The 16,508-nt window shown below is 40.4% G+C and overlaps 1 protein-coding gene across 1 annotated transcript; it reads left to right on the forward strand.

Annotated features, from left to right (window-relative positions):
• Nucleotides 1-213: 213 nt before the first annotated feature.
• On the forward strand, nt 214-14,405 carry T265_00967 (hypothetical protein; the record flags this gene model as incomplete). Its single annotated transcript, XM_009164882.1, has 5 exons — nt 214-256; nt 12,738-13,485; nt 13,522-13,674; nt 13,718-14,122; nt 14,159-14,405. 5 exons carry the CDS (start codon nt 214-216, stop codon nt 14,403-14,405), a joined length of 1,596 nt encoding a protein of 531 aa, XP_009163146.1.
• Between the last annotated feature and the right edge of the window lie 2,103 nt (nt 14,406-16,508).

A 16,508-nucleotide genomic window follows, 5' to 3' on the forward strand; every position in this document is an offset into this window, starting at 1 on the left:
TGCTATTCAGAAATCTCAACACTAACAAAAAGATGCACAGTTGTTCGTTATACATTTCAATCAACCAAACAACTGCTACATATGTGGAAGTGCTTTTCCACTGATGGCAACTTTGCTGTCTGTTTTACAGGTGTAAGTAATTGCCTGTTCTGGATAATCTGTCAAACAGACGAAAATAGCACTCGAGACTGGTAAAAAAGAAGGAGAACCGCGATGATTAAGTGCGAGGAACATCCGATGATCACTTGCGATGAAAGTGAGTGATGAAACTCACCAGTGCGCACGGCCGTACATAGCAGAAAACACATCTGTCCAGTGTGTTTGTGTGTAAGATTCGATTTCTCGGTGAGTGGAAAACTTCAGGACACCGGAAAATATGCTAATAAACTGAATGATTGAAGTGAGCGGGACATTTAGGCGGCAGTGAAAGCACCGAGGCTATGGATGCAGGGAGTTAAATCCTGTGTGTGATTTTCAGTTCATTTTGTTGTCAAAGATTTCTTCTGCAACCAGTTTCTGAGGCAATCAATATGCACATAAACTGGAACAAAAGCTGGAAACAGCAACATAATATTCAGTATATACCAAAAGAACAATTGTAAGATTTGTATTATGGTCCACTCCTTAGTATTACCAAATAGGCAACGCAATAGAAGAAGCAGAATAAGTCATTGAAACAATACGGATGACATACGTTTTTAGCAAGTCAGTCGTTCTAGGAGACATGGGAAGACTTTGAGTGCTTGTCGGTATCCCTCAAGTGACTATTCACTGTGAGACTGAACAATACATAGTAATCTTAACATCAGGAAAACCTGCGTACAGTGTATTAGTGTATGAAACAGGCAGAAATTCAGCGGCACAACCTGACGAGTGTTGTCAACGTAAACTGAGGCAATCGAGCTTTTTTGAAATATGTATCTAAATTAAAACAGTGAAATTCCATCGGAATTTCAACGAACCATCTCTCTCTTTTTCTTGTACCATAAAAGAGTCTGCTTGGACTTCTCTTGTCGATTTCTCGTGAAGAGCTTTATGTCTATCATTGCCAAGAATGTGACCAATGCTGTACCTCAGTCAGTAGCACATCTGCTGGTAACGTGTTATGCTTTCTGCTCATTTCACCTCTTATCCCAGGTGTTTGAATTCTCCGTGCGCATATTTAACTAAAAATGGCTATTTTCTATTCAAACCGGGTTGCAGATATTATTGCACTTTGCCACCAAACTTACTAGCCAGTGTCAACAAGGTTTTACATGAAATACTTGCAGGCTACCAAATCTGTCCGTGGGACCTGATTTTCTCTTGTCCAAATGAAAATGCGTATCTAGCAGACGTCGTTCAGTTGACTCTACAGTCAGATTTCTCCTGAGAATCACGCAATCGCGCTGACTGAGTCAACACGTCGTAGAAATCCATTAAAAAAGGGTGCCGGCGATAGGCGAAATAAAGGACTGCTAGACCTTGTTCCACGACATTGTCTTTTGACGCAAAAAATTTCCACAGATAAATGGTCAGCTGAACGACGGAACACGAAAAACAACAGTTTAAAGAACCTTCTGATTAGTTTTAGTGAAAAATACGTTAGAAATTTTTGTTTTGTTTCGATCCACGTTTGATAGCTTGACCATTTATTTGTTTTCAGTATTGGCTACAAATATCAGTAGTACAAACCGACATAAAGGGGTCCTCTTGCAAGAAAACATCACGAAACATATAGACAGCGCAGAATCCGACCGTTACAACCAAAACCAACAAAGGAGTTGGCAAATTGATGTTGAGTAGAACAGACTGTTAGATGAATCAAATTCATCTTGGACGACAACACGGCGTTGTTTGTTGAAAAATGAGAAGGATAATGTCAGCATGATGTTAAGGTAGCTGAGATCCGCTTTAATGAACGAAAGAACAACAGTCTCACCAGGGCGTAACGGCTCGGGCTGCTTCAGAGTACGAACCAGTTATATCCAGTAGTGATATGCACAACTCTCTATATCCCAAAAAAGCCAAGCTGTCTTGTGACGTTCTTGGTGGTAAAACAGCTTCCATAAAATCTATTTTTCAAATACAAATATTTTGGAAGTTACAACAAAAACATGTCGTCCCTAAATGTAACGTTGGTACACAGATTATGTCGCTAAACCTCGTCAGATGCCTGAGAATGTATGAAAATTCCCTAGTTCACTCTGTGAATGTACAGGTTCTTTCTGAACAGGAGAGACCCGCTGCGCACAGTGGGAATGGGTTTCAGACTCCAATGCACTACTCTCTGCACTTGGCCTAGTTTGGATCCAAACTGTTTTGTGGAAAAGATTTCGAGGTCAAAGGCTCTGTCTTGAGTGCCAAAAAGCAAACAATTTCCTAGACGCGTGACGCTGACGTCTTCTGTGAGTAGGACGCACAACTTAAGAACTGTTGTGGATAAGGAGAGCAGTGACAGACCTAATAATCTAGAGGACTTTCTTGCGAAAGAACTCAAACACTGCATGAGAGACATATACGATTCCGTGAGATTCTGATGGATGACCATGAAAGGCTACTGGAGTCTGGCTCTTGAAATAAGTTTATACTGCACGGAAGCTTTGAAGAAGAAGAATAAACATATCCTTCTACTATAGGGATCTTATCCTCAGAAGTATGAATTTTCAACGTGCTGCCGTCATTCATCTATATAATGATATTAACTTATTTACTTCCTTTTTTACTTACTTATTTATATTCATCTATACTGTTGAACCAGTTTAAAAGCAGCTGTTGGGAAAATGACCAGAGAACAAAAAAGTCGTTTGAATTTATCACTTAGATACAGACATCTGTTTTCATATTCGCACATCCCTCATACAAAGATAAGAATAAGTCAATCTCAGATATCTCCAACTATAATACGACTCTACACAACTGGATCATTAAGCAAACACATTTCATTTATGGACCAGATTTAGGTTTATTGCTATCCTGCTTACTCGAACGTAGATTATAGTGCCGATGAGTAAACAAGCCAGCAGTTCAATAGTAGGGGCACTAATGCATCACTGTAGGGTATTTTGTTTGATTTGTTATTCCCTCCAAACCCATTTTAGGAGACTTCTTAACACCACGGCAAAACAACGTGGGAAACATGGGCGTGGGATAGTCTTATGGTTATTCATAGGATAAAGTCCAAATATATATATGTACATTTTACATGAACTTGAAAGTACTGCAAAAAACTGAGACAAATTTGGTAAGATGACGCACTGTTTTGGGTATCACCTGAGACTTAAATGATTTCCCTCACAAACTTCCTAGTGATACTGTTCAGTTCATGAAACCTATCTTTAATTTAAAACTCTATGTCTTGTTTGTCTGCACCCATTTATCAGCCCGGTAAAGAGCCTGGAATTCTTTCATTAGAAATCCAAATACAGTGCGTTTATTCCTACCATACTGCGTAATTTATACACCAATATCTTGCTCACTGGAACACACCAGATCTTCTTTACCCACTTTTAGTCACTAGGCATACTTTTCAAATACTGGAACAAACCTCTACATGGTGACCATTGCAGATCGCTTTATTTAAAAGTGGGCCAATTATTCTGGTATGCTTGTTGAATACCATAAGTTCTGTTACCTTTGTAAACGGATTGAGTAAGACATTCCAGTTACCATAGATTTGCTGGCATTATACAATTCCCAATATTACCTATACTAACTGACTTACAGACGAGTTGTTTTAAGATTCTAAAGATAAAGTTGCAACAAACTTTCAGCCTGTTGTGCTACAAAGACGTAATTGCATGCATTGTAGACAAAAACGAAAGAATTTCGGTACCCCTATCTAGAATATTTCCTCAGAACTCTCGTTGTATACCTGTAGGAAACGGAATAAGTACTCAGTCTAACGTTTGTTCTAAACTTCAAAATAGATCACCTGTTGATTATAATTCCTTTCAATCCTTGAATTTGGCAGTATCACAGAATGATGTGGAATTACATTTTCTTCATTGGTAATTATATCTAAGCGCTTATGTGTGTTGGAACTCTTTTTCACAAGAGGCCGCATCTCCCGGAGTGGGCATTTGCAATACTCCTTGCACGCTTTGCACGTGGAGAGTGTTTGATATATCTCTCGAGGTGCTTGCCTTGTTTTCGGGTTTCTGAACAGGATCTGAATGCAGCGTGCGACCGATGAGCTTGCACTCTAAGAACGTAGGTCATCCTAGAGTATCTGTTTAGAGGCAGCACTCTGATCTTCTGTTTTTTGGAGTTTCCATTCTTGTTTGCTCACGACGTGATTGCAAATGAAGATTTTTGTGTCCACGAGTACAAACCCTGGGGTTATGATTTTTATTGACGTTCCGTAGAGGTGGGTGACGATAACTGAGCGTCCAAATGCATTGCAAAAGTGTTAGATTGCTTAAGCTGATTCGTACATGCCCACAAGCACGCATTTATTTTATGCCTTATTCCAAAATAATTTTGAAAATTGCCGTGCACCAACAAGAAACTCTTAAAGAGAAAAGAACTTAAGTTGCATACTCCAGTCGCTCCTGAACTGACTATTCTTTACGCTTTTATGGACGTTCTTTTTTTCCGGCTAAAATCATCGGAATTCAAATAGCTTATATCCACTCAAAGTTTTTACACCTGAGAGTGAAAGTACTGGCATTATCTGTGTCCGTGTTTTTATTCTGCACTGAAAACATCCAAAATAATCATCATGAAGCACTCCTAAACTCTGAAAGGCACGGACCTCGCTCTGTACAAATGCCTCAAAATAAACACATACATTCGTGAATCGTCATAAATCGTCTTATTTGGGACAAATTTTGACATTCATCGGCGGAAGCCCAATTAACCGATCACAGATGCACTATTCGAAGGATTATTGATCATACCCTTTCGTTGGTGCTGGTGTTTACTGACGGATTTGATAAATTCAAAGATGATTTTTATGCTGTCATCTTTAGCGACATAGTCCTGGCACCATGATGGCTCAATCAACCTGAAACACCAAAAGTTTCGCAAGAACTACGCAAGTGTTCCCATGTGATTTTATACCATCCAGATAAGATTATGAAAATAGGACTGCTCAAGGAAACTGACTGTATCGACAAATTGTCCTTAGTAATTTTAGCCGGGGCTACATTCATTAAAGCCAGCACCCAACCACCTTAACGTCAAAAACGATCGAAGGATAATGGTCTTATAAGGAGACCTCAGTGGATGCTTCATGTTCGCATTTACTTCTGATATCCTTGTGGCATACATGAGTCATACTTTTCTCAGACGGACCGCCAACTGTAACTGCAAAGGTTTAGAAGAAGCTTAAGTTGTTCGTACAGATTAATTAAATAAACTAATGCTGCCGAAATAATCTGAGCTCATTTTGGTGAATGTCCCCAGTCTTACCGCAGTCATGTTCCTGTGCTGATATCATAAAGGAGAGTTTCCCTATAAGGTAGGCTGACTCTCTCACAGTTGACTGTCTAGTGGTTCAGAAATGAAAATCGACTTGTGTAGACACAAGCACATTTAGATTTAATCTCATAGGAATGGACGACTTCAGACTGAACAGAAATACGTGTTGGTGACTAGAATGCAGTATTTTGAGGTTAAAATACGGTCTGTATCCTCAAGTATCCTGGGCTCAATTTCGCAGGGCTTATCAGGTAACCCCGACACACGTCAGCCTATTTACGAAAAATGTTGACCAAGCTCCTTTTTGCTTCAGCAGTCTGCCAGTTAAATGTGACACCTCGACCGTCCGTAAAAATTTTGTATACAATTAAGATAAATCATGCAAGAGTGGTGTAACGTCATGTTTCATCACGGTTAAAGCAACAAATGCTATCCCATGTTGGTAGATTTTTTCGATTTTTCCAAATATTTGCCTATTCACAGAAAGAAAGTAGTTGGTCGCCACTTTTGAAGACATTTTTTTTATTTAACATGCAAAAACAAGATCAATCAAGGTACTAGGATTTAGCTTGTTTACCAGGAAATCTTATAAAGTATCGAGGCATCAAATGTGTACTCATCTTTTTCACCGAACTTGCTTCAATTCCTCTGACAAGAGCGGTAGCAGTTGCGACTGAAACTCGTTTTCGCATGAGATAGAGTGATATCATGGTTGAACACTTGTGAATTTTGAGCTACCCCGTTTGTTGTACTTTCTTATGGGGTGTGACCTGACAGAGCATGGCATGAGGCGCACCATTTTAAGTTGTACTGTCACGGATGCATTGATGCACGACACTGTTGACATGCGGCATGCCAAGAAGTAATTCCAGTACAACCAAACAAAGACAACTTAGAAGATTTATGAGACACTGCATCAAGATGGGAATGAATAATCATCACTCCGTTGTGTGTTACAACTAAATCCTACCTGAAATATACATATGCAAAACAGTACAATGGAAAACGTTCGGTCTACGTGCAATGCCTATTAAAGAACGTTTGAAAACAGGAAACAACGTGAGGACATTTATTTCTCCCAAGTTGCAGTGTCAATGGATGTAGAGGTAAGCGTGGAATTGGGTACCAAATTCACAAATTCGGTAGCTGCGTACACTGTTTTGGCATTGGCGAGCGCAACATTTCGACTGATATGACCTTGACATTTAAATGCGGGATTGATATTGGCTTTTATTTTAGCGCCAAACTGTTAAGTGTATTCTTCCATAAGCAGCTCGCGTAGGTCATTAGTGAAGTGCTGAAATTGCCTGTTTATCAGGACCGGAAAACATCTCTGATGCGTGTTATCCTTATCAATTCTTTTTGGATATAGATAAGTCTCCAATATGTGAAAGCTTGCAAACAAGTTCACTTTTGACACTGTGGGAACCTTGAGCTTCCAAAACACTTTCCGTGATTGCTGAATTTAGGGAAACAAACACCGAAACGTTGAACACGTTCACTAATCAACTCATATAAATCAATTTCAGCTATTTTTGTACTCACTTCGCTATTTTTTTTAAAAAAATCACCGGCTAGACCGCGAGTCTATAAATAAAAGTCCCTTCGAAGGGCGATGAAGGCTCCTAGAACTCAACCTTTTCCACAGATCTTTCAAGAAGATCACTGCAAATAAGTTGGCTTGACATAACTTGATTGGTTACATCAACAGCTCTAAGGTCTGCGCATTTAAAATATGCTAGGTGCTACTGGAATCATTACGAACTCATAAATTCCACTGACACCCGTGTAGCAGGTACGACGAACATAATCAGCTCTTAAGCCCGGAATATTAGACTGATTAATTACCAGTAATTGACATACAGAGTGCGCCAAACACCCTAAAGCATTCGGGGATAGTGTTATGAAACGGACATCCGGTGAGTGATTTATAACCAAACTCGGATTCCTGCTCACTTTAAGTGGGACTTCATTTCAGCCTCAAAATCGGACATGATATATGATCCGTACAGATTAGACATCGACCTTTCATCTGGCGGAACCGAAGCACGGTGTGTAAATCAGCACAGACTGCGCTTTAGCAAGCAGATTTAAGTGTTGGTCCACATTGAACAAACATACGACTATTGAACACATGTGAACAAAGGTATTCTACGCGCCTCTCACATGTAACATACGCAATAAAACATAGTAGACTGACAGGGAGATTCTGATAATGTAGAAAGAAGACTGACCTATGCTCTGAATCAACCGTTTGTATGAGTAGATAACTCGTTTGATGTTAGTTTGAGTCAATAGCTATAACATGTCCTTAGACAAGTTACTGAGAAAGAAATTACTCGGGTGGAAGGAAAACATGGTAGAAAGCGATTGACCGTGAATTATTTCCACGGAAATTTCGTATACAAACCTTCAAGTGGAAGAACAACCTTTCTGCGGATAGTTCTTCCATAATACTGTCTTTCTTAAGCAATTTTCCAGGGAAGTGCGCAGCTGCAATGGCTAACGTTTTATATTCTACCTTCATTTGTAGCCCAAACTTGAAACATCCATCAGTACGCAACTGCCAGTCAGTTTACATGGCCCATTCGGCAACCTTATCACAATCAGGTAGATGACATCTCTGTCGGAATTACACTGTTCATTGCGGTGCTTTAGGAGAATGGAATCCACACTTAATCGGGCAACATGATGTACTAACTTAGTCCGTCCCTTCATGTTCATATCGTGATCCGCATTTTCTACTTCTGTCGTGAGAATTCTAGGCCTTGATTTATAAGTGCCACCCCTTAAGAAAGAATCAAATAAAACATTGTACCAGAAAAATGCCTTAATCGGTCGCAACATAACAAACAAAGGGTGCAAAACAGCGCCTAATTAGCTGGCTTACTCTGAAAAAAGTACTCAGGTCAATGAGGAAACCACAGGTTTATTTTATAGAATGCATAGACACCGTAAAAATCTTAGCATCGACCATGTAGTAGTTTGAACATTTCACGTTAATACGCATGGTGAGACAAGAAATACCAAGTGGTGTTGGCTTCTCCCCGACCAAGTCACAGCTAATTTTACAGGAACTAACTTACTTTTAGGGTCCTCTCAGTGATATTGGCCACAACCTGTTTAACAATAATACGTTGGACTCAATCCTTGGGATTTTTGCTGCTGTTCATCAAGCCCAAATCTATTGACCTAAACGATTCTGGGGTAAATGCGTTTAGACATAACTCCCAACCTATCTACCACGCCTTATCTACCAGCATTAACTGGTGGCCTTTAAGCTGCTTTTGGCCATTTGCACGTTACAGATGATTATAGTTAATGAAAGCTAATTTGTGTTTAACAGCATGTACTCATTATGACAACTTCCAAAGCACTCAATAGTTATGTCAAATGCCTATTGTCGTGACAAACACTCATTGTCATTTGTACGAGCTTTATATTAACAGGATATTTGTTAATTTCTAATATTTCACGCATATCCGTCATTTTTATGCGGTGAACAAACAACTGTTTGCTGTAAAATGAATAGACTGGGGTGATCTGGTAACTCTTTTGTTTCAAACGCGCGCATGTAAGCCAAACAATTTGTTGCGGGTTTCAAAGGTAAATAATTTCATAGCCAACCTGTATCCTCTCTGAAATTGATGGTCACCATTTCTATAGAACGAACTGTTCCATTCAAACCCTCTCTGATAATCTCTGAACAATAATTTCACCCACGGCTTTTTGGGAGGATGCCTTTCTGTGATAAACGAATTAAGGTGCCATACAAGCGCTGTGATATAGGAGCTTTTTCTTGTTCCTGAATCTGTACATTCAAAAATTATTACCTGAAACAGTTTTCTAAGTGATGAAGCTTGTGTAGCGCAGCCAGTAACAAACTAATCTTTTCTGTGCACGACCACACAGAGAAACGATGCAGCTGTTACATATATCACTTGGAAATAGTTGTTCATCATTAGGTTATACGCATGCCTTTGCTGTTGGTACGGGGCAAGGAATAATAGATTACCAGATAATTGCTGGGGTGCACCAACATAAAATCCTATCACATCAGACACATGAGAGTGATTGAAGTTTACTGCAGATGGACGGGGATGATTAGCACGGACGGTGGTACGACCTTCCACCAGTTTTATCTCCTACAATACGGACAGGAATGAATACGAACTCACTAAGTAGGAATAATGGAAACACTTTTAGAGTGAATCAACATAATATGGTGAACAAAATCATGGGCGACCTTGGAAAGGAGGATGCAACAATAACCTCGTCATATCAACAGAGTTGGTATACGAGGACACAGACAGCAATTTATTAAAATCTTTAGCAAGCACTATACGCGATAACGATGAGCCCGTTATTCGCCAACTAACAACCGGGTTCGTTCTGTGCTAAATGACTCTGTTGCTGAATAAGTCTTAACGAAAAAATGGCGTCTATATAACAACTTTTCTTCCATACGTTTTCCTCGGCGTAATACTCTGATAATGCCGCAACACAAGGCGAATATTTGAATTTGGTTGAGTGAGTCTCGCGATCTGTTGGCCCCATTGATTGATGAACCAGAACAAATGTACATAGGTCGTCAACCAATGCGGAGCGAATGAATTTGGTCTACACGTTCATGCAGAGCTTTGATCTGCTACTCATCAGTGAATTTTCCGTTTGCGTTTCTGTGATAGCCTCTGCTATCTTGTAATGGAAGATATCTATTTCAATTCACAAAATCGAACGGCCAATTCGGAGGATGTTATCATTGCACTCAAATTCATTTGTTCACTTCTTGACCAAAAAGCAGCACCAGCAGCGTTTCTCTTGAAGCAAAATAATTTACTGAGTTCGGGAGCTCGTTGTGTCGAAATAGCTCCGATGTTGAGATCAACTGAGTTCAAGGAGCATAAAAGCTCTCTTTGACTAAATATGCACTGAAACGATACCTCTCCCAGGCTTTCAAATATTTTTGGCTGATCGCTAACCTTAACCTAATAGTTGCCTAACCTTGGATGCCGACGTAATTAAAGCTGGTATGGTTTGGTGTATTTGTGCTCCCAGCCTAGCATATTATATAGTTTGTGGCCTCTGGCATGTACTTTGGCGTGACAAACTGTCCCAAAGTATCCGAAGCTGAATACTTCAACAGCTAAACGGAGATTGCAGAATTCAAGTCTGATGGCTCAAGGATCATCGGTTCATTTTAGCCCTGGGAGCTACTGTTTTTTTCTTGTAGACCGACTAACTTTTTATGATCGCTTGTGTGATCAGTGCAGTTCAATTTCACAATCGGCGATAACGTTAGCCACGGTTAACATCAAGACACTGAAGCTTGTTGCTTCGCTATGATGTAAATCCAGATGAATAGAGCAAAATGAGCAGGTGTAATGTACACATTCGACCCATTTAATATCACAGATCGTAATATGCAAGTGCGCACCAAGGACCTGATTACACCTAGGCAACACTTTTCTTTGAGTTAATTGTTCAAGATTGGCTAAACCACCCGTGCTGTGAATTAAGCTCCATAAAAATGTCACCAGTTGTTGCTCTGTATGGACCAACCTATTTGGCGCGTTACGTAATAATCCTGACATCGTTCAATCCCCATTTACAGGGCTTTAATTAAATTTCCTGTGAGTTAAAAGAGGACTGAGAAAGCGGATTATATCATGAAAGTAGACTACATTAGAGACTTTCACTATTTCCAGCAGCATAAACAGGGTGTTGCAACCCTTTTAAAAAGGGAACAATATCCGAGGGGACAATACTTTTGTATGGATTGCAAACAGCAAGCGAGCCGCAAATGCATAATGGAAAATATTTTAGATTGTACTCTGAAATCTTCAAGTCATATTGGAGGATTCCACTAAGTTTCCAATAAATTTTGCCAGTTCGCACAGAAACAACAGTTTATGAAAACATAGATGTACCGACATAGATGTGCTGCTTATTCGAATTTTATAAACCGAATTTATGTAAGCAGCGATTACTCTTAGCAAGGCAGCTATAAATATTAGTAATATGAACGAACAGCAAGCTTGATTTAACTTTGTATCAATTAACCATTCTTCCATAACGTTTTCGTGTTCACTGTTATGTGTGCTAACCTTATGATCGACAACAGTGATGTAAAAGAACGTTAACTGAATGAAACGCACTGATTTCCCTCAACTAAAAGTGCCCAGTAAGACAACAGGTTGTGCCTGATATTTTGAGAAAAAAGTTCTCAACCACCTTAGTTCCGAGAAGCGATGATGATGCCAACTAAACTGACGAGTGTTAAAACCAAGCAATTCTACCAGAAAACTGAGCCTGTGTCTGACTGACGTCCCGTTACTGGAGTGTAAGTGCAGCTGGGAAATTCAAGCGGATAAGATAATACTCAACGACATCGTAAAATAACAGTCTACAAGCTGTTCCACGATTACAGACCTGTTTGCCCCTCTCCGCAACGCATCTACAAAGGTCCCGTTCACGTTCAATGTGGTAATAATTTTTTCAACACACAGGGTCTTATACTTGACCGAATTCGGTTAATCATGTGTGCAATCTGATTAGCGCAGTCACACATGGTTTCGCTGTGTTGCGTCATACTCTAAATATATACAAGGAGAACATGCTGATCTGACAGTGATGGTATACGGATGACCGCAACCTAGCAAGCGCTTGTTTCGTTTGAGTAGAACTGCATGACTCTCTGTCTTGTTGCCTATTTCAAATTCGACCGAGGACGATGTTTATGACCATAAATCTTTCTGAACATGTATTTGGTTAGAGTTATAGATGTAGCTGTCGGCTACCTGCAGTCAAGCTGAACAGATATATGGAACACCTTTGTATATATAAAGAGGAATGTCAATTTTTATCAAAAAACGTCTCGCAGACCTTCCCATATTTGTCCCCAGGATCCTACTGAGTTGAAGCACAAGAAGAGCCCGTTCGAATTAATTCGCAAATTTATTTTCTAGTCGAAATTTCAAGAAGTTTATCTTTCGGGTGACCGAAAACAATGCTTAATGTTTTGCTAATTATTTTTCAAATTTAATACCTTAGACTGGCTAGAAGAGACCATCGAGAGCCAAAATATTTTGATATTGTTGCCACTGTAGGTTTTTCTATTGAAACATATGACGAAAAAGCCCACTGATTGTTCAGGTTTCTTTTAATTTTTCAGTGCACATGATCAGGCAACAAATGTTTACGAGAACTGCATCTTCAAGATTTTGCCTTAGAATTCCTGTTTTGCTCATAACCACAAGCTGATCATTCGGGAAAATGATAAGCAATGCGGTGGAATATTGGTGGCTCGGGTGGGTTTATTGGTTGTTGATCAGGATTTTGCCTTTCCTGTTTTGCTCATAACCACAAGCTGATCATTCGGGAAAATGATAAGCAATGCGGTGGAATATTGGTGGCTCGGGTGGGGTGGGTGGTTGTTGATCAGATGGCTGTTGATCTGTTCGTCGACGTGGACGACACATTTGTGATCATCAAAAGGAGCGAACTGCAACGAGTGAGCCAACTGTTAAACAACGCTTTCGACGACATCAAATTCACAACCGGGGAAGAAAACAACGGAAAACTGGCGTTCCTGGACATCCTCATCGCTAGATTGCCGAACGGACAACTACAAACTGAGGTCTTTAGAAAGGCGACACATACGGACCAAGTCCTCAGCTACCACAGCAACCATCCAAATTGCCACAAACGAAGCTGCATTCGGACACTTTTCAAGCGGATCGAGACACACTGCAGTACAACAGAATCCAAGATCAAAGAAGAAAAGCGCCTATATAAATTGTTTCAGAAAAATGGATACCCGAGGAATTTCATCTGGAGAACACTCAGAAAGCCAAATATTATCAATGCAACAGGACAAACTGCAAGCAAACGTGTCACACTTCCGTACATCAAGAACACCGCTGAAATGACGGCAAGGCTCCTACGACAGCACAATACAATGGTCGCCTACAAGCCTGCGAATACTCTGCGGAGGACACTATCAAGACCAAAGGGGAAGTTACATCCAATGGCGAAGAATAATGTCATATACAGGATCCAATGCAAGGACTGCGACAAACGGTACGTAGGACAAACAGGAAGGAAGCTCTCCACCAGAATACACGAACACAAACTCGCCACTAAAAGACACGATCAATTCTCCCTCATCTCCGCACAGAAAGACCAAGAAGGTCACGAGTTCGACTGGAACGGCGTTCGCATACTCGCTCAAGCAAGAACGAAACGAGAACGCGAATTTATGGAGGCGTGGTGAGGTCTTTAGAAAGGCGACACATACGGACCAAGTCCTCAGCTACCACAGCAACCATCCAAATTGCCACAAACGAAGCTGCATTCGGACACTTTTCAAGCGGATCGAGACACACTGCAGTACAACAGAATCCAAGATCAAAGAAGAAAAGCGCCTATATAAATTGTTTCAGAAAAATGGATACCCGAGGAATTTCATCTGGAGAACACTCAGAAAGCCAAATATTATCAATGCAACAGGACAAACTGCAAGCAAACGTGTCACACTTCCGTACATCAAGAACACCGCTGAAATGACGGCAAGGCTCCTACGACAGCACAATACAATGGTCGCCTACAAGCCTGCGAATACTCTGCGGAGGACACTATCAAGACCAAAGGGGAAGTTAGATCCAATGGCGAAGAATAATGTCATATACAGGATCCAATGCAAGGACTGCGACAAACGGTACGTAGGACAAACATGAAGGAAGCTCTCCACCAGAATACACGAACACAAACTCGCCACTAAAAGACACGATCAATTCTCCCTCATCTCCGCACAGAAAGACCAAGAAGGTCACGAGTTCGACTGGAACGGCGTTCGCATACTCGCTCAAGCAAGAACGAAACGAGAACGCGAATTTATGGAGGCGTGGTACTCCACCGAAGAAGACATCAACAAACACATCGAAATTGATCCCATTTACCAGCCATTAAGAGCGAGAGAACGCCAAAACCACAGAACTTAGAGCCGCAAAAGCGACCGTACGAGGAACTCATACAAGAAGCAAGAAAGCGTCATTCAAACGTACACATCAATTGGATTGGAGGAGGCGCCCAATCAAAGCACCAAATCAACCGGCGGACGCAGGGACATTAACCGCCACGGTGGAGGAAATAGGGCGGTACAAGCAACCAATCAAACTCGAGAACGGCAGACCACAACGCAATGCGAATCAAGGCCAGAGAGAACAAACTACTAAAATTAGAAGCCGTTGGGATAACCAATCAACACAAAGGAACACAGTAGCCGGTCACGTCAGAAGATAACAGATGGCCTTTGACGGCTATATAAACACACGCAGGCAAGGGAGAAATACCCACCCAACTGCGCATTGATGATGTCTCCTCGTATGGTGACGAAACGTTTGCAAGCCAATTGCCAAGCTCGGCGAACAGATCAACAGCCATCTGATCAACAACCAATAAAATGATAAGCAGTTTTCACAGAAACGTGGGGTAAACAGCTATTGTGAGCTGCATGTTGAGTTGAAAGCCGTCACTTCCTTTTTCCACCTTGATCGTGCTTGAATAAGTGAAAATCGATGTACTTTGTAGCTTCCATTGACTGCATCACTGCTTCCATAGAGTAGGTCCCGCAAGAGTGGTAACAACTTCATCCTTTAGAAAAAATCTAACATTTAAAAATGGTAGCTACCGGAAGATTATTTCTTTTTGTGATAGTTTTTTATAGACAGAAGTTTTTCTCTCACCTTAATAAACAAAAGATATTGACAATGTTTCGCACTCCTAGATTTTTAGGAGGATTTTTATTCCAGATACATTTTATTTTTCAGACACACCTGGATTGCTAAAGAGACAGTTGTCAATTAGAAAAGGGTGTGACCAGAAAATCTTTTCACCGGACACAGTAATTGGGTTCCAGTGGGTCAACTCTAGCCAGTCATTCGCTACCATCTATTGAAACTTAGGTGAGTGATTAAAACTGGCAGTAAACTTCGGCTGAAACAATTGCTATTAGGACACTATGACTGGCTAAGTGTGGGCAGAAGAGGTCGACTTATCAACTTGATAGAACCGCTCAAAAACAAAGCTTACTCTCGTTAAATGATTAATGCTTGCCCTACTGGCCTGTGTGATCATTGCATTTGCATTTTTGCATTCCGCTTCTAAATACTGATGAAAAGCTAAAAGTTCTCTGAAACAGCATTGGCGATATTGCCCTTTTTAAAACGCTTCGCTAAACAATCGCTTAAATATTAACTTACTAAACGCTCATGGTAAGGTACCTGCCACAAGTGTTGGTGACGCACGCCATTAAATAATATTTGAGTAATAAACGCACTTGTGGCTACACTCCAGGTACCCATGTCTTTTGGAACACGTAGTTAATTCTTTCATGTAGTGATCTTCAACGTCTTACACTTACAAGTTTTGACCAAAATAAGGCTAGAGCATCCTAATAGCTCGCTAGGTGCTGAATTTGTATGAGTTAAACCAGTAAAACTACTGGATTGCCATGCCGCATCCAGCTTGATGATAGCAACCTCGGTTTACCAATTTGCTTTATCCAGCAAGCAGAATAGGCAAAACTCCACCAACGTTGAAATTTTCACTTTTTTAGTCCAATAGTGTTTGTACTAGATGCTTTAGTATACCATGCTGTTGAAATGTGTAGTTTATCTACCTCACCGGTTATATTCACAAGTTGAGGTGCGTTTAAATTATTATTAAATAATTTTAGTGTTTTGACGTAAACTCCAGAATTTTCTCATAGAATTGTATACCACACCTCCCCAGCAGAGACAACCTAAAGTGAAAAACATTGTTGCCCTGTAAGTTAGCTTTGAAAATGCACGCTTTTACTGCACTTTGAGCTATAGGTTGACGTCAATTGTTGCTCATATACCGCTTGTATTACCTCGCTTAAAACGACCCAAACAGTCATACATAAAATGTGACTACGTGATTGACACCTCTATCCACACGGAGTCCTGAAAATTAAGCAGATAATAAAATATCTAGTTTTCATTCACTTCCGAGTTTGATAATGATAAATGAACGGATATGAACGTTTCGAAGTGTGCAAAATAGTAGGAGAATGGATCAAA

Source organism: Opisthorchis viverrini (genome assembly GCF_000715545.1).
Source record: "Opisthorchis viverrini unplaced genomic scaffold opera_v5_10, whole genome shotgun sequence".
Lineage (NCBI taxonomy): Eukaryota > Metazoa > Platyhelminthes > Trematoda > Opisthorchiida > Opisthorchiidae > Opisthorchis > Opisthorchis viverrini.